Source organism: Lichenostomus cassidix, chromosome 7 (assembly GCF_008360975.1).
Source record: "Lichenostomus cassidix isolate B80296 chromosome 7, HeHo_3.0, whole genome shotgun sequence".
NCBI lineage: Eukaryota > Metazoa > Chordata > Aves > Passeriformes > Meliphagidae > Lichenostomus > Lichenostomus cassidix.
The window spans coordinates 4,183,433-4,211,233 of record NC_139488.1 but is presented as its reverse complement, the minus strand read 5'-3'; the positions used below and the strand labels follow the sequence as shown (position 1 = coordinate 4,211,233).

Below are 27,801 nucleotides of genomic sequence, written 5' to 3'. Positions count from 1 at the left end.
AAGCTCTTGCAGCTTAAGCTTGCAGGGAGTTTTCCAGTGAAAATGCCACAGAATAAAAAAGCTAAGTTAGAAGAATCAAAATATTTTGAGGAATTACATCAACTTGCATGCCAAGACAAACTGAGGAGCTGCCTTTCCAGAGCTACCAAGGGAGCAGGAGCAGAAATGAAAGCCCTCCTCAGGCTGGTGTGAGGGTGGAAAAACTTCAGGATGCCCTGAAAATCTCCGCGGGGGTGGCAAGGCAGGAGCTGGCATTGGCGCTGTCCCTGTAACCCCCGGCAGGGACCGCGGTTCTCCGGCCCCCTCCAGTGGCTACAGAACAGGGAGAGGCCAGCAGGATGCAGGCTTTCCCAAATCCAGAGCCACACTCCGTGCACTTGCACTGGAACATCTTTATTGGGCTGCACGTGGATCCAGGCTCACCACGGGAGCCTCCCTGTGCACTCAGGTCTCATCCTGCTGCTGTCCACAACCATCTGACCCTGGGAAAAGCTAACAGGCACTGACCGGCACTTCTGGAAGTGGGATTTTGTCCCCCCTGTTGTGTCTTGCCACAGTTTCCTTCACTGGAAGAGGAAGGGCTAAAGAGGTGCTGTAACTCCAGGGCTGGTTTGGGGTAAAAAGGGCTTTACTTGACTTCAGGGACTGAAAAACAAGAAACAAAAAAAACCTCGAAGTAAACTAAAACAACCACTTTAACCCAACAGATGCCGTTCCCCCGCCTTTTGCAAAACTCCCAAAGAGCAGGAAATGATATTTGGATCCCAGCTACCAGCATTCCATGCCCTGCAAATCCTCCCCTAGCAACAAAGACAAGAAAGCCAACATAAAAGAACAGCTTTGGATCAGCTTGGCTTCTTCCAGATCTGGTTTGGTTCTTCAAGCATTTCCCATATCTTGTTATCCCATCCCATCCCAGCTTCCAGCAAGGCCACACAGCACACACTTTATATATTCTGCACAAATAGAATGGGCATTTTTCAAAGGATGGGATGTAAACTGCAGCAGTGTCTAATTTGCCACCTATAACTTCACAAAATTCAATTTTTTCTCAAATTATCTGAGCTTGCCCCATGGACAACACAGAAAAAAACATTTTTACAGATGGAAATGCTTTGCTACATAGGAGAGAATAGTAAAGTCCAAGTTAAGGCAAAAAGAAATGCTGTTTATATAGTGTGAAAGGATATAAATGCACATATTATTTAGATTTCATGCTGGAAGACTGTTGTTTCCTAAATTTAAAAGGACACAGGCAAGCAGAGGATGTAGGGTTTGGCCCTATAGAACAGAGCACCAGCCCGTGAATATCATTTATCTATTTTAAGATTCATTATTATCTCTCTACAGTGAAAATTCCAATTTTTCTATGTATTAAACCAGCTTAGCAAAGCCAGGTTTAAGTAGCCTCAGCAACCAATCTCCACAGAGACTTCATTCCAACAGAATTCTGTGCATTTTTATCTTAATTTCCTGTGAGTTGTCCCCAAGCTGGACTCATTTCAGGCCCTTAAGCCAAAGGTTTAATAGACCTTTTCCAGAGGCAAAGATGGAAGTGAAGATGGAAGTGAAGATGGAAGTTGGATGGATGATCCAAGCGCTCCAAAGCTTTGATTCTGGACATCTCCAAGTCACTGACAAACCTCAAGCTGGCTTGCCACTGGGCTGGGAGAACCATCCTTAGAACTGGACAGATCCATGGTCAGGGGAATCCTTTGGATGGGATCTCTAATTAGTATTGTAATGGGCTTAGCGTTAATTACAGACTGGACTTCCACCAAGCACTGAGTGGAGTCGATTCTCTCCATTTCTTTGGGCCACCCTCCATCATCCACACCATGGCATTTCACTGTAGCTCATTCCAGGTGAAATCCCAGATTGTCAAACCACTATCCAGAGGGTGGCTGGGCACTGGAACAGGGAATAGTCACAGCCTCAGGGCTGCTGGAGCCCAAAGAGTGTTTGGACAACACTCTCAGGATGGGGTTGTTGGGGTGTTTGTGCAGGGCCAGGAGCCAGACTGGATGATCCTTGTGGGTCCTTCCAGCTCTCTCCACATCCATCCTACCGCCTTCACCCCAGCTGGGTGCCCCATTTACAAACCAGGTAAAAATCCACAGGGAAAAGCTGACCCCAAAAGCCATTCCCGTGGCATTTTCTCAAGACAACCCATGTCATTTTCTGCCTCCCCACACTGGAGAGCACAGGGAGCTCCTGCAAACCATTATGGATCCCCCAGCAAGGTGCCAAGAGGCTTTACAACCTGTTTGCATCTCCCAGGCATGTTCACACCTCTATAAAGCCAGTGCACGACTCGCAGGGAAGGCGCTGCCAGCACCAGGAAAACCGAAACCAGCTGCAGGCCTGGGAAGGGAATGGTGCAGAGCTGCCCCTCCTCACCTGCCCACAGCTCCACATCCACTGCATCTCACCTGGAGAGGGTCTGGAAATATCCTCTATGCTGGTTTGCTTTGCATTTATTTATGCATCTGGGAAAAGAGTATTTTGTAACAGGTGTCAAGGCCTAGGGGTAAATCCATAGTCCAGGGATGGGGCTTGGAGCAACCTGCTCTAGTGGAAGGCTTGGAACTAGGTGAGCTTTAAGGTCCCTTCCAACACAAACCAGTTTGGGATTCTCTGCTCTTTTAGGTCACATGTGGAAAAATACCTTTGCCAGCTGCATGAGCATGGGAAGAAGAGCTAGCAAAGAAAAATTATGCAAAAAATACACTTATAACACATGGACTTTACTTGAATCAATAAAATAAAAGCAAGTACCAATTATCACCTGAGATTTTTTCCCAAGATCCTGAGGCACCATCATCTCTATCTTATAAGGCTATTTTAACAATGATTCCTCTACACTGACCATGTCACTGGCTGATCCTGAGATCCCAGCAAAAGGCTCTTGGCTTCCTGCAGAATGACTTTTCTGGCAGCTTGTGGCATGAAGAGGCACTGGAAATCAAAGGAGCCCAGGCTGCTGGATGCAACATTGTAATTAGGAGCACAAAATCTCCCAACACCTCAAAAAAACCCTTTTTTCTCCCTTTTCTACAATGCAAACAAAACAGACTTGTTAAATGGATTTGGGGAGGGTTTTCTGTGGTCTTACAATAGGATGTGGAGTAAAATGTAAGTAGGAACTTCTGGTTTTATGTGCTGTGATGGGAAAAGAAAGCAAGTAGGAACACTTTCCCCACACAGAAATGTCACAGAGACCCCAAGTGTGTGTGACACAGATCAGTAACAGAGGTTACACATTTGCCAACAGCTACAGGATATATTGTATTTACTCCAGCAACACCCACACACGTTTAGCAGCCTCTCCCCAGGGAGATAAGACACACGGAATCACTGCACCCTAAATCCAGAGGGAAAAAAACCACAGGAGCAGGGAATTTATGTGCACTCCATGAGCAACACTGGGGAAAGGGGCAGGAGTGGCACCTGGCTTTGGCAGGGCACTCCTTCACCAAGTCACACTGTCCCCAAAAGCAGCCAGCCAGTCGCCCTTCAGCTGTTTTCGTGGAGTAAAAATTGTTTAATGGGGTCTGGGATTGGAAGGCTATGGATCAGCTCCAGGCGGGATTTGCCAAGTGTTCTCCGCACAGCTATGCGGCACAGAGACAAGAGGCTCCGGGTGCGGCCTGCAAGGAAAAACACAGGCAAGAATTACTGGGGAAAGAGAGAGGGAGAACAGCAACGCTGAGGAGAGCTGAGTGAGCACAAACCCTGCCTTGTGGGGAGGCCAAAAGTCGGGGATTTGGAGCAGGGAGAGCTGCCACATGGGCAGGCTGGAAGGGCCAGCTGGAGGCTGGATGGGCTTGTGAGCATGGAGGCCATGGCTGCCAAGGCCACAGCAGGATCTGAGGGAAGGGCTGGAGCTGTGTCAGGGAGGGTCAGATGGAGATCAGGGAAAAGTTCTTCCCCCAGAGGGTGCTGGGCACTGAACATTTTAAAATTTTTTAATTATATGGATTTTATTTTTCTCCCACCCACCCCTTGGGAAACAACAGCACTGACGGCCAGCTGAGGCCTTGTCCCAACTTTCTTTTGAGGTCTTTCTTTGAGTCCCTGGAAAGCTCTTCCACCACAGGGACAAGAGGATGGTGGTGCCCATGGTGATTCAGGAACTGGACCTCTATAGCACCACTCCATTATCACACATGCTCCACCTGAGGAGTCCCATTTGCCTCCTAAACCCAGGCCAAGGGGAAGCCACCTGCTCCAGCTTATGTGAACCTCTCAGCAGAAGTCCAGGCAGACTTAAAAACCAAGCACATGCAAAGCTGAGTAACCTGGGGCTGTGAGTTGCACCCCACAGCCTGAATCCCTTGGAAATTTTGCTGAAGATCGAGAGGGAAACCCCACTTCCACCCCTGGTGTGAGGCTGTGGCCTTCACCAGGTGGGTTTCTGAGGTGCTGCACTTTTTCCCACATTTTTTCACCCTCATCTGAGTTTCCTCCTGCCCCTTTTCACCACCATTTGCAGCTTTCCTTCCCAAGTAGCCTGTCCAGACTAAACTCCCTCATGGATTCAGATCCCAGGATCACACAGGAATGGTGTTTTCCTCCTGCCCCTTTTCACCACCATTTGTGGCTTTCCTTCCCAAGCAGCCTATCCAGACTAAACTCCCTCATGGATTCAGATCCCAGGATCACACAGGAACAGTTGGGACACACATGTGTGGCTCTGGAGAACTGGATGTCAATGGTGATGCAGAGCTGCAAAGCCCAGATCGGACAGGAACCCTGAGCCTTGCCTCAGGCTGCTGAGGACATGGGTAGGCAATGGAAAAGAGTTGGGAAAGGTGAAAATGGCAGAGGTTGGGCTGCTGAAGGACTCAGGAGGGAAAACACTGCATGAAGGTACAAAATGCAACAGGGGAAAAACAGGGAGTCATTATTGCTTCGTTTATCAGATCCTTGAAATGAGGACAGCAACACCCACCCCACCACCTCCTGAGCCAAAGAGCTCTCCCAGATCCAGAGCCCCACTCACCCCTGGCTTCTTTGAACACCTCCAGCGCCTCGGGGTTGACCTTGACCCTCCCTGCAGCCTCTCCTCCCAGGGCCTCCACCTTGACGAGGTTGAGGTCGGCTCCAAAGTCCACGAGGAGCCGGACGAAGTCGGGCTCGCAGCCGTGCCGCAGCACAGCATCCAGCACGCACACGGGCGAGCCCCGCGAGAAGCCCTGCACGTTGATGGGCCCGCAGCAGTTGAAATCCGGGTTGGCTCCCGCCTGGAGCAGCAGGCGGAAGCAGGGCAGGTTGTGGTAGGCAGCGCTGATGTACAGGGGGCACACCACCAGCGTGGTGAGAGGCCGCAGAGCCTGCCCGGGGCCGCGCGGGGCCAGCTGGTGGTTCACGTCCACGTCCGCGCCGTACCTGGGTGAGCAGAGGTGGGAGGGATGGTTGGGAATGCTGAGGGATGAGGCTGAAGGAGAGGGAGGACCTCTGGAGCCAACCCATCCCTACCCTCAGATGGGTCTGAGTGAGGACAACGTGTCCAGCACAGCCCCCACTCAGCAAAGCTGTTTCCCTGCTCAGGATTTGGAGAGAGGAGGAACAGCAACATCCTTGCCCCCTTGATGTCCATGTACCACATGTTGGGTTTGCATGGCCAGGTTTTGGGAGTGGAGGGCTAAAGAGGTGGCTTCCCCATCCCCACGTTGGATGAGAGGGAAGAGGTAGAGCAAGCTTGGCAAGGATGAGGGAGGGGTGGCGAAGGTGTTTTTTAAGATTTATTCCACCTCTCATTATCCTGCTCTGATTTTATTAGGAAAAAATTAAACTGATACCTCCAAGTCTGTTTTGCCCATGATGGTAATTAGTGAGTGATCTCTCCCCTTCTTTATCTCTCCCATTCCTTATCTCAACCCAGGAACCTTTTGTTGTATTTCCTCTCCTCTCGTGTCTTGGCACCAGGAATGGCTGAGCCCTGAGCCAGCACCACGTAATGCTGGATGCTAACGAGCTGCCTGGGGAGCAGAGATGTTTCCAGATGATTCCACTGAAGAGGGATGGTGAAATAACCTCCCCACCAGGAGAGAACGAGCCAAAAAAGCAATGCAGCCAATCGATCCCAAACAGCGGGGAAATGGAAACAGCAATCTGCACCCCACAGCGAAACATCCATGACAAAACCCTGCTCCTGAAGGAGCTGGAGGGCTGGAATCTGCTGGAGATTCCCTCAGGCAGAGGGGACAGTAATTCCACCTACCTCCCATGCAGCTTGGGTGGCAAGGTGGAAGCCAACACAACCCCTAAGGTTTCAATTGCAAAGCCCTGTCCGTTCTACCCACTGAGGGAGAAAAGGTTCCTTCACCCACCAATCCCCCTCCCCTGATTGCAAACTGAGCACTCAGAGAACTAGATTTTTCCTAAGATGATAGCATTATATTCCTTTCAGGAGTTCATAAAACGAAGAAAAATACCTGGAGACAAATCCTGCCTCAAAGCAGGCACAGTTCTCACCAAAACCAGCGGGGACTGCTCCCTATCCAGCAAATATTTAACCAAATCCTTTGGTTCTGAGGATGGGAAGAGTCTCATGTAAATTAAGCACACCCAGAACAAGGGATGAGAGACTCTTCTAAGGGCTGCAAATGGCACAAAGTGTATTTTTCCCCCTTAAAATCAGATTACACAAGCATTTGGACAGTTACCCACGCTGCTGGGGAACTTCCATAGGGCTGTTGGAAGGCCACTGCCTCCTGAGCAGAAAGAATGATACCCCTTCATTTCAGCCCTTTTTATCCCCATTACTACCATCAAAATTCTCAGTGGAAACCCTCAACTCAAAGCAAACCCCCAAATTTTACATTAACCAGTCAGGCATGTACCTGAGGCATGGGGGTGATCTGGCAGCTCTCTTTTCCCAGTTTTAGCCTGGCAAAAGGATCCTCTCATCTTTGCCACCCTCAGTTCCACTGCAGGTAGCACTGGATACCACCATAGTATGATCCCAAATTATGAGGAATGTCATTTATTACGTATTAGAACTCAAAGTATTACCCTCAGCCTCCTATTAAAATGGATCTCCACTCCATAGCTACGTGTGGATTTACTATTCATGGATGGGATTTCACCTCTTGCTTAGTCCAGCAGTGGTAGGAAAGCTCAGGGATCCCAATGTGCTCCCACAGGATTTTCAAACCAGGTGATGTTTAGACACCTGCAGCAAACCTGACTGGTTTCAGGCTCTTTCAAAATATTCCCCCCTATCTCAGGAAAAGTGTCTTCCTCATTGCACTCCCCCTTCCAAATCCTTTAGATCCAACATTTTAAAAATCTCTGTGACATAAAGGCTGCATTTTTCACTAAGTAACTCTGCACAGATCTGTGAAATCCCTGCTCCAAGATATTTGAAATTTTGGGCAATCTGACAATTTGGTATTAGCTTAGCAGCCTTGGGAGAGACATTGCCTAATAAAAAGAGATTGGACAAACTCCAGTTAATTTTTAATCCTGAAAGTTTTCCAAAATCTTGCTTTTAATATTGCTGGCGAGGTATCCCAAGGAGCAGACACATAAATCAAGGCATCAGCTCTCCCTGTGCTGCTGAAATACCATTTGCTACATTTCACCCTGCCTGGGTGGAGAGATCAGGGGAGATTTTTGGGAATGCAGCGAGTTGAACTCTGCATCAACAAGCCTGTGCTGATGGGAACATCCTCCTCTCAGTTTGTTGGACACGGAGCAAGGAGGGGGGATTGTCTCCCCTTCCTTCTCCTTGCCAGCTGCCTCAAAGCTGCACTTGTAGGAAAATTCAAAAGAAAGGAAGAAAATCCCTAAGGATTTTGAATTTTTTCCTATTCAAATCCTTTTCTTATTTTCTAGCATTTGAGGTCATCAAAGGGATTCCTTCGATTTCTTGTCTTTCACTCTTTCTCTCCAAACTGTGTGTTTTCCCATTCTGATCCCTTATTATTTGGCATCCATGGCCCACATAGTCGTCCAGCATGATCCCTTGGACAAAAATCTTCCAATTTAAAAAGAGGAATAATCAGGGCATGCCACAGAAGGAGCAAATCAAATTCCCACAACCTCCTGCTACACCACTCCCTGCTGGTGCTGCCAAGGGAGTTTCCTGAGGGAAAACCCAGCACAAAGGGAAGTTCTTCAGGGGAATCCACCTCCCTCATAACTCCAGTCAGGGGCACGGTGGAAGGTTTGGATCTGACTGGATGGTGAGCTCAGAAATGAAGACTCCTCTCTCGGGCTTGGATTAGGCACACAGGTCACACAGCATGGCCAGGTGACAGGGAATGCAAGGATCCCCACTCTCCCTCCTCTCCAGCTCAACAGATGTGCAGGCTATGACCAGGCAAGGAGGGAAGGGATCCCAAAAGGAGCAGGAAAAGGGAGAGCCACCCATGCCCAGCCCCTCGTGGCCGCAGCTCTGACCTGATGAGCTCCCGCAGGATGTCAGCGCGTCCCACCCGCGCCGCGTGGTACACTGGGGTGCTGCGGTGGTGCCGGCTGCCGTTGGGATCAGCGCCGGCCTCCAGCAGGATCTTGGCACACTCCAGGTGCCCGTTGACCACGGCCACGTAGAGGGCAGTCTGCCCCTTGACGTCCACCAGGTCGATCTCAGCCCCTTTCTGCAGCAGGAAGTCGACACAAGGCCCGTGGCCGGCGGTGGCCGCGATGCGCAGCGGGGTGCAGGGCAGCCACCCGCAGCACCACACCGACTTCTCGTTGATCCGGCTGCATTCGGGGGGAAATGTGGAGTTAGAGAAGCCCCCATTCCCTCGAGGAGGGTGCTCCCTGGAAGTCTGGGCACTGCCCAGGCTCCCCAGGGAATGGGCACAGGCCCAAGGCTGCCAGAGCTCCAGGAGCATTTGGACAGCACTCTCAGGGTGGGATTGTTGGGGTGTCTGTGCAGGACCAGGGCTTGGACTGGATGATCCTTGTGGGTGCTTTCAACTCAGGATAAGATTCTCTGATTTTTGGCACTTTACAGCAGCCCCAGAAAGCTCCTGTCAATGCCTCACAGGTGCTGCCTGTTGATAGCCAGAAGTTATGGCATGAAGCAGGGCAGTGCTCAGATGATGGGCTTCAGTTGTCTCAGGGGCTGCACACAAATCCTGCCTTAAAAATCACCTATTAAAAATAAAAAACTCTCCCTTTTGTCCCTTTTAACAGGGAGATACCCCAAACTGGTAGCCTAGAGAAGCTGTGGCTGCCCCATCCCTGGAAGTGTCCAAGTCCAGGTTGGACAGGGCTTGGAGCAACCTGGGATAGTGGAAGATGTCCCTGCCCATGGCTGGGGGTGGAACTGGATGGGCTTTGAGGTTCATATCTACCTCCAAATTCAAAGACATTGCTTCTCTGCTGACTCCATCACCTGTGGAATGGTGCTGTGGGTCAAACTCTGCTTTTTCCTTAAAAAAAAAAATCTCAGACCAAGAGTGCCAAAAGCCCCAGCTGCCCAGGTAGCAGAGAGAAAGGCTGGCTCATTCTAATTTTTTGCTGAAATAACACCTTTTTTTTTGAGGCTGGGAGACATTTAACACTCTAAGCAGATTTCTCCATGGTGCAGGGAAATTAATTAACTATCCCCACAGTCACAGGGTTAGCACTGGGCAGATTTTGTGACATGGGGTGTTTCAGGTTTATAGTTGATTGTAATCCCTTTTGCATGTTTTATCCATTATCCCTAGGCTCCCATTTTCCTGGTATCACATTCCTGTCCTGATCTGAAAAGAGTTCATGCACAGCTGTCACAGGCTCACAAGCTGGTGTGAGATTTGCCTCCTGGGAAACCAGGGGAATGATCTGGGGGAAAGCAGAGCATCCTCCCACCCTGACACCTCTCCCATAAAAACCCCTGGATCCCTGGAAGTGTCCAAGGCCAGGTTGGACAGGGCTTGGAGCACCCTGGGATAGTGGAAGATGTCCCTGCCCATGGCTGGAGGTGGGATAAGATGAGCTTTAAGGTCCCTAACAACCCAAACCATGCTATGAAAAAACGGGGTGAGATGGGAGTCCCCAAAAGGAGCAGGCTGTGGGGACAGCAAGAACATCCTAGGAGAAACCTCTCCCAAAAAAAACGGGGTGAGATGGGAGTCCCCAAAAGCTGCAGGCTGTGGGGACAGCGAGCAGAACGCCCTGACACCTCTCACAAGAAAAAGGGATGAGGTCGGGGTCCCCAAAAGGTGCCACTGTGAGGAGGGCGAAGGGAGCATCCTCCCTGACACCTCTCCCATAAAAACCCTCATCCCTGGAAGCGTTCCAGGCCAGGCTGGACGGGGCTTGGAGCAACCTGGGATAGTGGAAGGTGTCCCTGCCCGAGGCAGGGGTGGCACTGGATGCTCTTTAAGCTCCGTGGGAAGCGGGTGGGATGCGGGTCCCCGGAGGCTGCGGGGGGAGCTGGCAGGTGGCCGGGCCGTGTCCCCAGGGCTGCACCCCCACCTCTGGAAGCTCTCGTCCTGCAGCAGGCTGCGCAGGGTGGGCAGGTCCCCCACGAAAGCCGCGTCGTGCAGCCGGGTGTCCTCGCAGTGCTCCAGCGGGTGGTCGCAGAACTGCTCCCGCAGCCATTCCTTCAGGTTGCGACCTGCGCTGGAGACAGGGACACCTCGGGATGAGCCCTGCGGCCGCGGGTGACCCCGCTGTCCCCTGTCCCCTCCCGGCACGGCCACCCCCGGGACCCCCCTGCCCACGGTACCTGCCCGGGGCTGGCGGGTCCCCGCCCTCCGCCATCGCGCCCCGCCGGCCGCGCTCGCCCTCCCTCCCTCCGTCCCTCCTTCCCGGCCTGATTGGCGCCCGATCGCTTCCTGCTCCGCGTTAAGGTGGATTCTCCCGGCTGGCCCCGGCGGTCCGGCGGCGCTCCGCAGCCTCTCCTCCTTCAGCTGCCCGATCCCGCCCCGGGCACGGCCGCTCCGGCATCCCGGGCTGTTTTCCTCCGGGAATCGCGGCTCCCTCCTCCGGCTGCGGGACGAGCGGGGCTGGGATGCTCGCCCGTGATGGGCGGAGGGACACGGAGGGGCTGGGAGCTGGGATGGGGATCGGACAATGTCCCGCAGCTTTATGGGGTCATATCGTCCCAGTTTCTGGTCATTCTCCTGATCGTATCTCGGTTTTCCCGCAGCGCAGCTTCCGGGATCTTCTCTTGGAAGCGATCCATAAGCATCATCCAGTCACCCCAACAATCCCACCCTATCGCTGACAGCATTGTCCAAACACTCCTGGAGCTCTGGCAGCCTCAGGCTGTGCTCATTCGCTGGGGAGCCTGGGCAGTGCCCAGCACCCTCTGGGGGAAGAAATTTTCCTGATATCCACCCTAAACCTCCCCTGGCACAGCTCCAGCCATTCCCTCGAGTCCTGTCCCTGGTCACAGGGAGCGGAGACGGGAGCTGTCCCTTGGGAGGAATATGCAGTCCATGAGGAGGTCTCCTCTCTCTCCTCCTTCTTTTCTTCCCCAGAAAAACAACCTAAGTGCCCTGAGCTGTTCTTCATCCCTTCACCATCTTCATTCTCTCTATTCCCGTCACCATCTTCATGGCATTTCTTTGGACACTAATGGCTTTATATCCTTATTACTGCTCTCTGAGCATTGGAAACATCCCCTCAGCTCCTGAGTGCACGTTTTGGAGTCACCAGTGCCAGCAGGGAATGGTGGTGATCCATCCATCCCCACTCCTGCTGCTCCGGGGCAGGATATCCCTCCACAGACACCAGGCTCTGGCTGCAAACACAGTTTCCTGCAACTCTTATAATTTGGGCTCGAGGAACACGGAGGAGAGAGGCACAATCTGCAAATCGAACCCATTCCCTTTGCCTGCTGGAAGATCAAAAGGAGAATGGGATTGATGGGAATTTCAGATCCACTAGCACTGCCACCTTCCCCTGCCTGCAGCCCTTCTGCCACTGGATGAGGCAAACCCAGGGCCAGGAATTCCTTCCTTGGTTTCTAACCCAAATTTCCAGCTCTGTGTGCCCCACTCCATGTCCACTCCCAGGCAGGGATGCAGCCATGCACATCCCAGTTCCCTGCTGCATCCCTTACACATTTAGTGGGAATACTTTTCATGAGCTCCTCCAGCTCCAGTGCAGCAATGGGGGCTCATCCAGAGGAAGAAACATGTTGGTCCATGGACTTTTTTTTTTTTTAATTTAGAGCTTACTCTTCTCTTCTCCCCCAGGGAAAGTGTGGGCAGGCGAGAAAGGGGAGCAGAGGATGCAGCACTGGTTACTTGCAATATATCCCTGAGGACAAAGCAGAGCCCTAGAGAGGAATAAAGGGATGGATAAACAGGGCAGACAAAGCTGGAGTTGCTCATGGTTCGAGGTTCCTTCAGTTCTTGCTGCAATGAAGGCAGAAAGTCCTAACATACCATATCTCACTATATTTTCCAGGCATTTACCTCCTGAACCAGAACTTTTCCTCTCCTTTTTTCTTTTCTTTTCCTTAAATGCTCATGAAAAGCTGCCCATCCCAAGTTGTCCTGACAAGTTCTGTACCGTCGTGGTGAGAGGGAGTGCCTGTGCAGACTCAGCCTCCAGCTCTGGGAAGTTAAGATGTTGAAGAGAAATCCCACCGGGAAATGCTCTAAACTCCAGTGGCATGAGACAGCAGATCCAGACAAACTGGGTTCTGCTGGCTCACTCTCCTGAAGGATATTACTTCCAGAGCCTTTCCCTGCCCATGCCCAGCACCCAGAGGGAGAAGCAGCCAGGGCAGGTGGGCTCACCTGGCCCCCCTTCCCTCCATGTCACCTGTGTGATATCCATGGGTGGCCTTTCCAGGCTGCTGTGCTGATCCCAGCCTGCCTGGAAACCAATCCACACAGAAACTGGAGCCTCCAGGAAGAGGTTTCCAGCATCTAAAAATAGCCACTTCTCCAACACAGCCAACACATGCTGGCTCACCCGTTAGGCAAGACCTGTTCTCCAGCTCCTAACCCTGAAGCACTGGGGGAAAAAAAAAACAAACCTAAAATTCAACAAACAAACAAATCAATAAATAAAGGAAATAAAACTCCTCCTGGTGCTCCAGAGGATCCCTCAACCACCCCTCCACATTCACCAACATTTCCCACTGCCCCTCCAGAGCAGATGCATCCTCCCACTCACCATCCTCTCCCAACCATGCTCCTCCTGCTCCAAACAAAACAAAGACTTCACCCATCCTGCTCCTGAAAAGAGAGTTCTGGATCCCCAGATAGGAATCTGCCCATCCACTGGGGCCCCACCAGAGTCCCTTCCCCACAGGACCGACTTTCCTTCCTTCCTTCCTTCCTTCCTTCCATCCATCCATCCATCCATCCATCTCCCACACCACTGGAGAAACTCTGTCTCACCTGAACATGGCCAAGGTGCAGAGAGGGGGCAGGAGGTGAACTCCTGTTAATCCACTGATTTACTCCCTGGAATGAAGCCAGTGGTTGCATTTCGTGCCAGACTGAGAAGAAAATGCATCTCCCTCTCTCTCTCATTCCTGGATAAACATGGACATCTTGGGAGTTTTGCCTAAAAAGGACAATGATTTATACCTGGTGCTAAAACCAGTGGTTAGTCCCACCACAACCACCACCTCCAACGCCCTTTTCCAGGGGCACCACACCTTTTAAATCCAGTCAGGTTCCTCCCAGACCTTCCAAGCAGCAGAAGAAAGGCTGCATTATGAAATACTTTGAAATTGTAACTGCTTCACAGTAACAGGGTCACAGTCAAGGAAAAGAAAGAAAGGAAGGGGAAAAAAAAAATGCCGTGACCAGAAGTGTAATTCACGCTTAGCTCAGTCCATAAAACTTCTCCCTGCCTGGATGTAAGCCATGGGCTTGGATTTGTAGTGAACTCTTCAGTGAAGTTGCCCTAGTGATAAATGCATCTGTGGGGAAAAAGGTGGGGGGAAAAAGATCCCTCATCCCCCTGTTTTTAGCACAGCTCAACATTTTTTCTGGGGAATTCGTGTAGTTTCTGAAGTGGACATGAAGATGTGCATTAAAAACAGAAAACAGGGATGAGACATGGCAGGAGAATTGAATTCCAACATCCAGGATGTCATTAGGACTGGGGCTGGAAGCACAAAGATGACAACAGAAAGGTTGCTTGGAGTCCAGAAAGTTAATTCTGCTGCAAGTGGGCCTGAGTACTGCTGTCCTGAGGGAAAAGAGGCAGCACTGATGCATCAGCCAGCTGAATTCTAACCTTCCATCAGGTGTCCAGCACTTTGCTCCTTCAACCCTGACCGGGATAAAGAGGAGGGTGTGGAGAAGATTGTGCTGTAACACTACAGAAAGGCAGGGATTAGAAAATCCCACCCATCATCATCATCATCATCGTGGCATCAAGCGAGACAGAGCTGAACAGTGGCCCTGATGCTCCCAAGGAGACTGAGGAAAAGGAGCTAAAATTGAGTAAAGAACCATCAGGATGAGCTCCATTAAGGAAAAATGGCCCAAAAAAGGGAGTATTCCCTACTGTGTGGTTACACCACCTCTGATCTTTGGAATTTTGCTGGTCAAGATTTTAAGCCTTGCCTAGAGGATGGCTGTTGATAAGGAAACAGGAGAGGGTCTGTCCTACACATCACTTTCATTTCTCCCAATTAAATTATGGGATTGCTTGAGAGAGAGCAGGATTCCATGCTTTGAGCAGGATTCCATGCTTTTTGTCTTATTCTTTCCCTATCATTTATTTCTGTTCAGGGCACGAAAAGCTCTGGAAATCCTTTCCCAGCAGCCCAGCAGTTCTGCAGGAACACCTCAGGAGCATGAAGAACTCAAATCCATCATTCCAGTGTCTCCATCAGGAGACAGAATCCAGCCCCAGGTTCTCAGCTCATGGGTGAAGCACAGTTGCAGGTATTTTCTCTCCCATCATCAACAGTTTGAGGCAGAGAAGGAAAACACCGATGGCGTTTTTATCACCATTTTCCAGGAGAAACAGCCGTCTGGAGCCTCTGTTTGATGGCAGATGTGGGAATATCAAAGGAGAAGCAGGCTTTACCTCAGTCCACAAAGGAAACACCTCCTTGCAGGCAGGTTAGAAAATAACAGCAAATCTGCTGAGGACAAATTTCCAAACCCGGCAAAGGGCTGCCCAGGAATGAGTCACTCAGGAATGGTTCAGCCTGACCTCCCCCACTCCCACCAGGGGATTTGCAGACAAAAGGGAATTATTTATATTTTTAGCTGGGGTTTTTTTTTTTCCCCTCTTCAGAAAATAGTCAGATTTGGATGGGAAAATAAAACTGGAAAGGGTTTTGTTCACCCACCCTCTTTGTTTTCGCCACTTGAACAACTTCTTTCAGCACTTGTGTGGAATTGTCTGAAGAAATAGCTCAAGGGAAAGCAAGAGTGGGATAAAAAAAGAGCTGGGGAGGAGAAAAGCTCATTTCCAACATGCACAGGAGTTGGACCTCGATGATCATTGTGGGTCCCTTCCAGCTGAGTGATTCTATGATTCCATGTCCCTCCCTCTCCCCCTGAGTCCCTGCTCATGGCAGGGGGTGGCACTGGATGGTCCTTGAGATCTCTTCCAACCCAAACCATTCTGGGATTCCTTGATTGCACCACAGTTTAAGACCTTGAACAGTTCCCAGGCAAAACTGTCAAACCCAAGGCAATTCCAGTGCTCCTTCCTCAATGGGAAAATGGAGATTTTCTCATCAGTCTATCCACAGTGCACCAAAATGTCCCAAACCATTGTTTCTGACATGCAGAGAGATCAAACAGTGAATGTTTCATAGAAATCACTGAACAGTTTGGGCTGAAAGGGACTTTTAAAGATCATCCAGTCCACCCATCAAACAGGGAATATTTCACAGGAATTATAGAACAATTTGGGCTGAAAGGGACTTTTAAAGATCGTCCAGTCCAACCCACCAAGGCATTCTAGATCCATGCAGCTCCCAGTGCCTTGGGAGAGATGTTCTAAATGAAGTCTGCTGCAAAATTTGGTGCAATAAGCACTGAGCAACCACGTCAGAAACCTGCATTAGTGACAAAAGGCTCATCAAGAACCCCGTGGCACCATCTACACCTCCACATTCCCTCAGAGGAGGTGCTCTGGGAGGTGCATCCAGCCAGGAATAGGCACCAGGAGCTCCACGGTGTTGGACATCTATGGAGAAGGACAAAGGTGACAAATTCTGTCAAAAAGGAGAAAATACAGCGAGCAGGGGACCACACAAAAACAGGAGACATAAACAGACGAATTAAGCTGGCTCTCCAGGCAGCTCTGGCCGTATCTGCCTTGAAATTGCTTGGCTTTCCCACCTTAACACCGTGCTCTCAGCTGCTTTTTTCCCCCCAAATTCCCTGCAAATCCAGCTGCCCACCCGCCTGCTCGGCAGTAAGAGAATCCCAGTGTTGAGTGAGTGGAGGCACTCAGGGCTGACCCAGGCACAAGGGTCTCTTTATGGAGCAGCTCTCTGGGCACGCAGGACCTGCAGCAGCCTCAGTGAACCAGCAGAGAAAAATAAACATCCTTCTCTTGCAAGTGCCTCCCACAATTTCATTAAGCCAGGCTACGGCGGATGTGTATTTATTGAATTGAGCCCTAGGAGAAACAAAAAGGGGGGGAAGAAGCCCCTGGGCTGCTCTGCTGAGGGGGGATTGAATGAAACCAAGCAAAGCAAGAGCCACCTCCACCCTCCTCGACCCGCAGCGCTAAAAAAAGAACCCCCAAAGTCATTTTTAGCCGCGATTTCCACGGAGGCAACGCGAGCGCTGCGGGTTCCAAACTGCTCCCCGAGGGAGGAAAGGTGCCTTTGGGAAGAAGGGGAGCAGGAATTCCGAGTGGGATTCCAGGCAGAGGCAACCCTGCCTGGTTTACAGCAAACCCTGGATGCTGGCCCACCTCTGAGGTGGGGTGTGAACAGAAAACATTTCCCCAGTTCCTTTTTCCCGCTCTGATCCCAGCTTGGCTTCCACTCGTGCTGGTAGAGCTGATTAAGAAATGAAAATTAACTCTCAACTCCACACCTTCCCTCCCAAGGAAGGGGTTTTTCTTTCAAGGTGATCCAGATCACTTTTCTCTGCTTATGTTGTGTCTGTTTTTAATTGGAAGTGGCTCCAGGGGTGCTGCTTAAAATGTTTCAGTTACCAAAAATCAGCTTCCAGTCTTGTTGCTCGGAGAGGCTGTGGACTCTCCAGCCCTGGATGTGTCCAAGGCCAGGTTGGATGGGGCTTCAAGCAAACTGGGACAGTGGAAAGTGTCCCTGCCTATGGTAGGAGGAGGAATGAGATGATTCCTCCTTCCAACTTTAAAGTCCCTTCCAACCCAGATGCCACGATTCTGTGAAAAAATAACACCAAGTGTTCTGATGATCCTTTTTACAGCATCTCTCCCACCAGTGATGCAGCATTTCTTTTGTCAAATGACCCCAAGTTCCTATTTTTCCACTCAAAAAGAGGTCATGGAGTGGAGATACATTAGGAATGTCACCCCGCTGTGCTTGAGAGACACAGAAAATACAGCCAGTCATGCCTGAAGGACATTAAAATGTTTTACTTGTGATCAGGACAGCAATATAGCAATAAAAAATTTAAATACTGTGAGAAAGGTGTGATTTTAGCTTTTGGAATTATAGAATGCATTATTTCTGCACTTATTTCTGCACTCAAAAAGGTTTGCAAAGGTGGGTCAGTAGATTTGCCACACATAGCTGGACTGGGGCAGAGGAGTAGAGATAATTAGTGTCCCTAATTAGGGATCCATACAAACCTATTAAGACATTGTTCCTCAAGGAGTGGAAGTTAAACTCTAATGCAACGCAGTTGCCTCTTACTTTGTTTGTTTAAATAAAAGCTAAACCTGAAGAAAATGGCAAAAAAAGAAAAAAAAAAAAAACAACAAAAAACTCACCCCCAGTCACCAGCACCTGGTTATTGCCACAATACATGGGTATGGAATCTGACTCCCATTGCCTTCATCAGCTCAAGATTTGACAAATCAAAGGTTATTTAGATATTTCAAGGCCTTATAGCAGCACAGACAAGCCAAAAGCCGAGCACACCAGCCTCAGCCTTATTACCAGCCATTTTCAGAGCCATAAACCAAGAGAACAATGTCTCATTTTCTAATTAATGCAGATTGTCATTAATAGATTCCAACAAAGCTGCCTTTCATTCCTTTCTTCACTGGTGCATTTGGTGAAGCACTTAAAGGGGGCCAGCCCAGTGCACACACAGAACTGTTTTAATTACATCCTGTGAATTTATTTTTCCAGGGAGAAATATTTCTCGGGGAAAACGTCTATAAAAGTAACTTTAGAAGCAAAGTAATTTTGTGTGTGTTTCCTATAGGAAATCTGTTTAGTTTAAGTCCCAGGTTCTAACACTCTCTTTTATGCAGCAGTGTGACCTGGAGAATGCTGCTGACAGCCATGGTAAATCCTGCTATCTCCTTCTGAAATGAAATTCCTGATGGATTTGGGAGCTGTGTCTTGATGGGATTTGGCGTCCTCCCCCCATGGGTGGATTTTCCTCGCAGGGGGGTCACAGATATCCCCCCAAAAGAGGTTTCAGGGCAGCTGCAGGTGTGGGTGTTGTGTTTGGGGGTTATTTTTACTCATCTCTTTAACCAAGGGCAGCCCTGCAGGAGCTTGGTTGGAGTCTCCCAGCTCCAAGAAGAAAAACTTGATGGATTTCACAGCCATCAGAGTTCCCAGGAAATGCATCCTCTGTGAGGGGCTTTGGTCAGGTTGGAGTGTTTATTTCTTTCCCTTAGGAAGCGACAAAGCTGGAAACTCCATCCCATGGCTCCTCTGTCACCCTTAAGCTCCTCCTTTCTGGGCTTGCTGCATTGTTTCACCTTCCAACTTCATCCTGATCCACTGGGAGCTGCAGCAGGAGAGCAGCTTCCCTCACCTGGGGAAAAGGGCTTGGCTTCTGATGCAGCCAAAAATGGCAAAAGCAGCTTTTCCTGTAGATAACAACAAGGAATTGGACACTCCTGAGTCCAGTGTGTCCACGTGTGGCCAGTGACCTTCCCAGAGTGTAGGACTTGGAAAAGTAGCCTGGGTTTGTGCATGGAATGATGGAATTGTTCAGGCTGGGAAAGCCCTCTAAGACCACCGAGTTCAGCCATTCCCCCAGCACTGCCAAGCCCACCACTAACCATGTCCCCAAGTGCCACATCCACATGGCTTTTAAGTCCATGAATAAAAGCCCACTTTAGGCATTAGGCAAAAAAAAACCTGAAAGAAAACACAGGGAGTTCAGCAAATCCATCTGCAGAGCGTGGAGGATCAGCTTTGCCAGCTACAAAACTCTATCCTGGTTCCTTCCTCGTTGTGGTGACAGAATGTTTCCACTTTTCACTCCAGACAGTGCATTAGTGGTACCACAAACGAGTCTGCAAGGACCATTTTTAATCTGGGGAAGGCACAGCCTTTCAATGCCACAAAATGTGCTGCCACTTTTCCACTGCCAAACACACGTGGGAAATGTGCAGGAAGTGCTGGAGGCCAATAATGCAGGAGAATCATGGAATCACAGACTGGTTTGGGTTGGAAGGGACATTAAAGGTCATCCAGTCCCGTGGGCAGGGACAGCTTCCACTATCCCAGCTTGCTCCAAGCCCTGTCCAACCTGGCCTTGGACACTTCCAGGGATCCAGGAGCAGCCACAGCTTCTCTGGGCACCCTGTGCCAGGGCCTCCCACCCTCAGAGGGAGCAATTCCTCCCTAATATCTGGGTTCAAACAGCTTTCTCCATGGCCCTGCTGGCTCTCCTGGCAAGGCAAGGACACCCACCTGCTCTGTGGCAGGGGACAGAGGAGGAGTTGAGGCTTTCTGTCCCATCTCCCAGCCTTGTCCCTGGGTAAGAACCACCCCGTCAGAGCGCTGGGAATTAGCTCATTTCCCCCTTCCTTCTCTCAGGGGGTTTTAATTAGTATTGCCATTACACTCCTTAATTTGAACACACTCCTGGCTTCCAGTTTAAGCCCCCCTTTCATTTTTTTCCCCCCTCGTTCTGATCCCTTTAAGACCCAGCTGTAAAACTCCACAGGCTGTGTGTTGTAACACTTCATAATCACACTTAACCTGGAGTAACACGACAGAAATCAGCTCGTTCCTGGTGATCCAGGGGGATTGGGAGCAGCATCTCATTCCTTGCTGAGCTCCCTTGGGAAGCATCCACCTTCCCATTGCAGGTTTTCTTGACAGGGCTCTGTGGGAACCATTGGGATGAGCTGAGTGCCACTAGGCATTTCTGTGCAGAAGGATGAGACAGAAGGGAAAAAATTACATTCTTTTTGTGTCATGAGTGCCCAGGAAAGCAACTTGGAGTCAAACATCCTCTAGAGCACAAACACACATGTTCTTCCACCAAGACTGGGCTTTCACTCGCTGTGGCTAGCACAGGTTTTTCCCATGAGAATTCTTCTTGTGTTTTATAAATAAAGATAAAGTTTGGATGTTGTTGGAACAGTGTCCCAGAACTTGGACAGTGCAGGCCTGGCCAATCAGGCCTGGGGGAAGGCTTCTGACTGACCAATCTGGGTGACTTTTGAGAACTCTATATATGTGATGAAATCAAAACAATAAAGGTCATTCCTTCTTGCCACTGAGAACTGGTGCCTTCATTACTCTGCTAGCTGCTCAACAGCGACAACTCACAGATCATGGAATCCTAGAATGGTTTGGGTTGGAAGGGACCTTAAAGATCATCCAGTCCCACCACTCTGCCTTCCATGATCCCAGGTTGCTCCAAGCGCTGTCCAGCCTGGCCTTGGACACTTCCAGGGATCCAGGGGCAGCCACAGCTTCTCTGGGCACCCTGTGCCAGGGCCTCCCCACCCTCACAGGGAGCAATGCCTTCCCAAAATCCAATCTAAACCTCCTCTCTTCCAGTTGAAAGCCATTCCCCCTTGTCCTCTCACCAACCATTCCCTTCCTCCGCCCTGCAACGTGCTGCAGCACCGTCCTTGCACATTTTTCCTCCTGGCTGCACTTCTCAGGCCCTGATCCAACCCTCTGAGGAGCTTCCCATGGACTCCAGCAGGTCTTGGATCAGGTGCCTCGAGTGTCCCAGCCAGATCCCAGCACTGGGGTGTCATTTGGGAGCCTCAGTTGAAAGGCTGTGCCTGGGTTTGGCTCCCTCGCTGACCTCTCAGAAAACCTCTCCTCGTTTTGCTTGGCTCCTGCAGCCGCCTGTGGGTTTGGTGGTGGCTCAGGTTACTCGCTGATGGCCTGTTCTCCTAGCTCTGCCTTTCAGGAAGAGTTCACCCCAGGATTTATAACAGGTTCTTGGTAGCACCCTCTGTGCTTCGCTCTGTGAAAGCATTTTAGCTTAACCACCTGTTTTCACACGCTCGTAATTTCACAAAGCATCCACCTTTTGGGAGAAAATTTTCCATGCTTCAGCTCTTGCCTGAGGTGCTAGTTTGTTGGGGTTTTTCTTTAAATAAAATTCCAAAAGTAAGTTTGATCCAAATCCATTCCACATTTCTGCGCTTGGCCTCAGGCAAGAAATTTTCCCTATTCAAAAAAAAAAGAAAAAAAAATCTAACCACACTTCTTGTTGTGAAGCTCAAAGAAAAAAAAAAAAAACCTGCTTGGGAGCTGCCACAAACACTGTAGGAAAAGGATTGGAGCCCAGCCATGGGATGAAAATCCTGATCCACCCCAAAGACTTGAAAATGAGGTGCTTCTCCCTGCCTTGCTGTGAGGCCATGGGTGGTGCAGAGCTTGTGGTTCCTCAGAGCCCGTGGCCAGGCTCTGCCCCAGCCTCTCCTGGAGCCACTGGGAGCTTTTCCATAACCTAGAAGTGTCCAAGGCCAGGCTGGACAGGGCTTGGAGCAACCTGGGACAGTGGAAGATGTCCCTGCCCATGGCAGAGGGTTGGACTGGATGGGCTTTGAGGTCCTTCCAACCCAAACTATGGCATTCTGAGATTCCCAGAGTGCTGAGGCACAGTACTGGATACTTCTCCTAATATCCAACCAAAAGGAGTGAGAGCTGATCACACAGAAACATGTGCCCAATCCCTGATCAACGTGGATCAATCCCTGCTGGGAGCACCCAGAGGATGTGAAGGTGTGGGCAGTAAAGCTGTGCCAGGTGTGTTTCATATCTGACCCAACAAAGGCGCTTTGCATTGCACAAAATGAGGACAAATTTTCTGGCCAAGCTGTGGGAATGAGCTGGAAGTGAACCCCAGAGGGCATCAGACACTTCACACAAATCCCACCCCCTCCTTGGCAAATTTCAGGCTGAGCTGGGCACCAAAATCTGCCCTTGATGACCCAACACTTTCCCAAAAGTGCACCAAAACCTCCTGCCCACCAATCCCTTTGCTCCAGATGACTCCATCCATCCAGGAAGGGCTCCAAGCACCCTTTCCTCCCGTGCAGAGTGGCTTCCCACAAAGCCCAGCCTGCCTGGCAGCAGATGCTGAGGGCAGCAGTGGAAGTTCCCACACATTTCCCACCTCTGGAAGCAGCTGGATGCCTTGGGGTGGTCCTGTGCTGCCTGTGCTCTGGGCAGTCACACACGGAGAGCAAACACAGCCCCTGACACTTGAGAAAGTGACAGTGGAACCAAATCCCCGTTTTCAGCTCCAGCAGCAGCTTTCGAGGCAGCACAATAGAACAGTATTTGGGTGGGAGGGACCTGGGGCTCCCACCCTGCTCCGAAGACAAGGATCCCATTAATGGCAGCTCCCACTTTACAGCCCTGCAGAGTTCAATGTAAAACCAGCCCTTTCTTGGCACTTCAGCGGAATGCTGCGAGCTCAGGAGCGCTGAAACTGGAGGAGAACACCTTCCCTTCCTCCCAGGCTACCTGAGCAGCACAGAGCCAGGTGGGTGGCCTGGAATTTCTCCTGCCTCCAGCACCAGCTTGCCCCTGCAGCCACCAGGATGCCACCTGGAGTGCTGAGCCCACCCAAGGGGCATCTCTTGCTCTCCTCATCCCACTCCACCCATGTGTGGGGACAAACAGAGTTTTCACACTGAAAACTTGCCACTGTTGGAAACTCTCCCCTGGCTTTTCTGCTCTGCTCATCCCCCATCCAGGATGCTCAGGGCCAGGCTGGATGGGGTTTGGAGCAACCTGGGCTGGTGGAAGGTGTTTGGAACAAGATTATCTTTAAGGTTCCTCCCAACCCAAACCATTCTGGGATTCTGTGATCACTTTCAATCCAGGTCTCTTGGAGTATCCTCCAGAATTGATATCCCTTTGCTCTCCTGTCAGGACATTTGTGTTTGGACCCCAACTGTTGGGACTCTTATTCAGCTCCCACCCTGCCAGGAGCAACAAGAAGCAGGAATAAAGCTCTTAGTGAGACTAGAACAAATAAACCTTCCTGTACGTCAAGCTGCACGTCCCAGGAAGGGCTCTGCATCTTTGTCCAACCTAAATAACTCTGCCTCTCCTCCCAGGCCTCTCCTCCAAGTGCAACTGGCAGTGAAGACCCCACAGCAGAGCAGGGAGATGCCCAAAGGAAGCTCAGGCCCCATGCAAGCCCATGCTGGAGCAGGGTCCTGGCAGGATGTGTGGCCCTGTGGAGAGAGGAGCCAACAGTGGAGCAGTTCCTGTAGGATTGACCCCATGGGAAAGGAAAAGGGACCACACTGGAGCAGTTCCTGCAGCAGTGAACCCATGGGAAAAGGGATCCACACTGGAGCAGTTCTGCAGCACTAACTGACCCCATGCAATGGACCCACACTGGAGCAGGGAAGAGTGAAGAGTCCTCCCAACAAGGAGGAAAGAGCAGCACAGCCCATGAGTGATGAGTGACCACATTCCCTGTCCCCCTGTGCCACTGGTGGGGAGGAGGAGAGAAAACCAGGAGTGAAGTGAGGCTGGGAAGAAGGCAGGGATGGGGAAAAGGTGTTTTAAGATTTTTTTAATGATTAAGCAGCTTTAGGAAGCACCTGGAATCCAGCCAGGGTTAACCCACCAGATATTCAGGGGAGTAACTTGGGTATTGTGGAGAGGAATATCTTGGGGTCATTCTCCTCCTACTGCCACCTCTCCAATTAAAATCAAATTAAATGAAGGGCTAAGAGCTGTTGGTCTTCTTATAGGAGTATGTGATGAGACAAAGCTGCTGCCACAGGGTGCCCAGAGAAGCTGTGGCTGCCCCTGAATCCCTGGAAGTGTCCAAGGCCAGGCTGGACAGAGCTTGGAGCAACCTGGGATAGTGGGAGGTGTCCCTGCCCAGGGCAGGGGGTGGAATGGGATGATCTTTAAGGTCCCTTCCAGCCCTAATCCCTCTGGGATTCCACAACAGCCCAGCCCTATGTGCTCTGGCTGCTCACTCCTGCTCCATCAGTGTCCCTTGTGGCTGTTCCTGTCCCCTCCCACCCCCAGCCCCTGATGCTGACCCAGGACCTCCCTCAGGTTGACTCCAGTTTCCAGCCCTGGAACGTGCATTGGAAGTACTGCCGAGATTATTTGAATTGGACAGAAAAACTTCCTTTCTCCCTCCCGAGGTTAAAGGCAGAGCAGCTTGGAACCTCCAGCTTGGAGCAACTGCTGCTTATCCAAGCAGCTTCTCCTTCCCAGACATGGATCCCCAGCTCCTCCCAGGCTCAGCTCACACTCAGGCTCCAGGAGCAGCAGATGTTGTTCCAAAAAGCAGAGAAAACCTGAGAGCACAGGAGAAATGAAGCACCTCGTGCCACCAAGCTAATCCCTGCTGGCCAGGAAGGAACTGTGGCTAGGGCTGCCAGCCCAGGAATGAGGAGACACTAGGCAGCTCCAAGTCCCACTTCCCATCTGTTTCCTTCTGACCCACTCAGTCCTCTGGAACAAAAGGGGCTGTGTTCAAATATGCCTTTTCCATGAAATCTATGCAAGTCCTCACAGTTTATATCCCAGTCACCTTGAATGGGCTCTTCTGGCCTGGGAGGGAGGAATTTGTGTCCATAATCAGCATTTCAAACTAAAGCAGTTATTGCTTGGATTCACCCAGTTTCACAGAGGGAACAGCTGGAGCTGTGCCAGGGCAGGTTTGGGGTGGATATCAGGGAAAGGTTCTTCCCCCAGAGGGTGCTGGGCACTGCCCAGGCTCCCCAGGGAATGGGCACAGCCTGAGGCTGCCAGAGCCCAAGGAAAGTTTGGAAAATGCTCCCAAGGATGCACAGGGTGGGATTGCTGGGGTGTCTGTCCAGGGCCAGGGCTTGGATCAGTGATCCCTGTGGGTCCTTCCAACCCTGGATATTCTATGATTTTTTGGAGGGAATCAGTCCTCCAAAAATGTGCTTCAGCAGGAGACAGAGAGAGGATAGACCCTGGTATGCCCTGGCAATCCACACTGGATCTGCTGTCCTTCTCAGGGAAAGGAGATTCCTTCTGTTTGTGTCTGTATTTGGGCTGTATCTTATTTCAGGTATTTTCACAGTTTCTCTTCTTCCTTCTCTGCCTGATCCTGTGCAGAGCAGATCAAGACTAAAATGGAGGGATAGTGGGAATAAATCCTTCCCTGTGAGGGTGGGCAGGCCTTGGCACAGGGTGCCCAGAGAAGCTGTGGCTGCCCCTGGATCCCTGGAAGTGTCCAAGGCCAGATTGGATGGGGTTTGGAGCAACCTGGGACAGTGGAAGGTGCTCCTGCCCATAGCAAGGGTTTGGAACATGATTAAGGTCTCTTCATGCTAAATGAGCAGGAATACAAACATGGAAGGCCATTGGAACAAGCAAATAGCTTGGGGAAAGTTCTTCCCCAAAATAACATTTCAATTACCTTCTTCCTTGCTTTCTCCTTTCCATGGTCCCTTGAAAGCTCCCCACCTTGCCTCAGTGACCCAGGCAGCACCTGAGCACACAAGTGACCTGCAAAAAGCAGCCAAACCCATCCATTTCCAGCCCATTCCTGGGCACACAACAAAGCCAAGTCTGTGGGATGCAGCATGACAAAAAACAAGGCCAACCTGAGCAACCTCTGCTTCACAAGTCGTAAATCTTGGGGGAATTTTTCTCCCTTTTCTCCTGGGAAGCATTTCCCTCCCGTGGCTCTCGGCTGCCATCGTCTCGTGGGTTTGGGTAGGAGGGGGTGGGAGCTAATCCTTTTTTCATCACATGAAATTAAACTATAAACCATACCGCTTAATTCCTTTTAATTACATTTCTCTCTGGAAAACGGAAATGTTATTTTGCCATGTTTTTTCACAAAACAGGGTGGGAAGAGACAGGCCTGGGTGTTATCCAGGGAGTTGTGGGGGCAGCCTGGGCCTCTCCAAGAGCTGAAGGAAATTCCAGGGCTGGCAGATCCCAAATCCATCCCTTGCACTAGGCTGGTTCACCTCCACAAGTGTAAATCTGGGAAGAGGGAAGAGCACAAATTCATCTGAAGCAGAGTCCAGCCATTTTAGATAAGTAACCTCTTAGTGCCAACCCAAAGTACTTAGAGAGTACTTTGGACTCTCCTGCTGGAAGAGGACACATTCCCAAAAATCCTGGAAACACTTTGACACAGCCACAGTCCTGCCCTCTTCTTCTGCATTGTCAGGCTGTGGTGGTTGCTTCCCCAGCGGATGGATCCAAGGTACTTTGGGGACAAAAAGATTTTTAACAAATCACTGGAATATTTCACATTTAAAGCAAAACTGTTGGAGCAAGAGCAGCAAGAGCAGGCAGCAACTTAAGGGAGTGGAGAAACCTTGAAAATGAAAACACTTTCATCCCAATATCCAACACCCATGGATGTCTGAGCTCCAGTGGAGACCCCCGAGCTCACCCCACTGTCCCCTTCCTTCCAGCCTCATCTGTCTCTGAGTCCTCCTGACCTGGAGTGTCCCTTCCTACCCAGGCAGGGCATTTTGGGATGCTGCCACCAGCTCCACCTTTCCATCTGAGGAGCATTCCTGGCCCAAAGGCAGAGGGGCAGGCAGCCCCTCCCGACCTGCACGGAGAGGAATGTCAGGCACGTCGTGAAACACAAATCCAGCTTCCCAGAACTGTCAGGCTCCATTAGCACCGGCAGGGCCTGACAATGAGAAGGGCTTTCAATCCCAAACCACCACTCAGGCAAGGTTTCCTTTGCTAATGAACCACCCACAGGCTGAAACACAACTCCCCAGCCCAGGGTGTGCACAACACATTCCCTTTTCCCTTCTCCAGGCACAGCTGCTCCCTTGGCTTTTTTGGTGCTGCATCCTCAACCTGCCTCAGCTCCGAGGCTTTGTTGCGTCCCTGAAAAACAAAAAGACACACAAAGTCATCCCTGAGTTGGCCCAGGACAATCAATGCCTCAGAGCCCAAGCTTTCCACCCTGAGAAGGGACAGGTACTTCTAGCTCAAGGACAGATGGACACATGGGCCATGTCACCAGGCAAAGACCACTTGGACACCACAAGAAGGACAGGGTGAAGGGAACTCCACGGAGCAGCTGAGGGAAAGGGAAATCATGATCTGAATCTGTTTAACCCAGAAATGTCTCGGGAGAACTCCCACACCACTTTCCTGCCCAGGCTCCAGCAGCACCATGCTGGATATAGTCATGCAGAAGGGGTGTGGCAGAGGACCAAGGGGTGACAATGCTGAGGGACAGGTGATAAATCTCTCTGTGCCCTTTAGGGGTGGCTTGCAGCAGGGGGAAGCTCATGGGGACAAACCTCACCTAAGCAGGAGTCTGAACAATCCCAGCAAAAGCTGTATTTGGCAATCCAGGTATTTAAAGGGAAAAGTAACCACACAGGGTTTCACCATCAGTTCTGGGCTCTAGGGGTGCTGGGGGGACATCCTGAACCCCCTTTCCTTCCTGTGCTGACACCTGGGATGTAGTTCAGGGATTGAAAAAGGGCCATGCAAACACAAAGAGCTCAGTGTCACAGGCTGAGATCAAAAAATTTCTCCTCTTCCTTCCCAAGCCCCCAAATGCTTCTCCATCTCCC

The 27,801-nt window shown here is 50.7% G+C and overlaps 1 protein-coding gene across 1 annotated transcript; it reads right to left on the bottom strand.

The window, feature by feature from the left end:
• Nucleotides 1–3,269: 3,269 nt before the first annotated feature.
• On the bottom strand, nucleotides 3,270–10,814 carry ASB1 (ankyrin repeat and SOCS box containing 1). The gene is made up of 5 exons (XM_085065847.1): nucleotides 10,676–10,814; nucleotides 10,423–10,569; nucleotides 8,413–8,715; nucleotides 5,006–5,391; nucleotides 3,270–3,650 (listed from the first exon to the last, which is right to left on the bottom strand). The coding sequence occupies exons 1-5, from the start codon at nucleotides 10,708–10,710 to the stop codon at nucleotides 3,517–3,519; spliced, it is 1,005 nt and encodes a 334-aa protein (XP_084921973.1). The 5' UTR covers nucleotides 10,711–10,814; the 3' UTR covers nucleotides 3,270–3,516.
• Nucleotides 10,815–27,801: the final 16,987 nt, after the last annotated feature.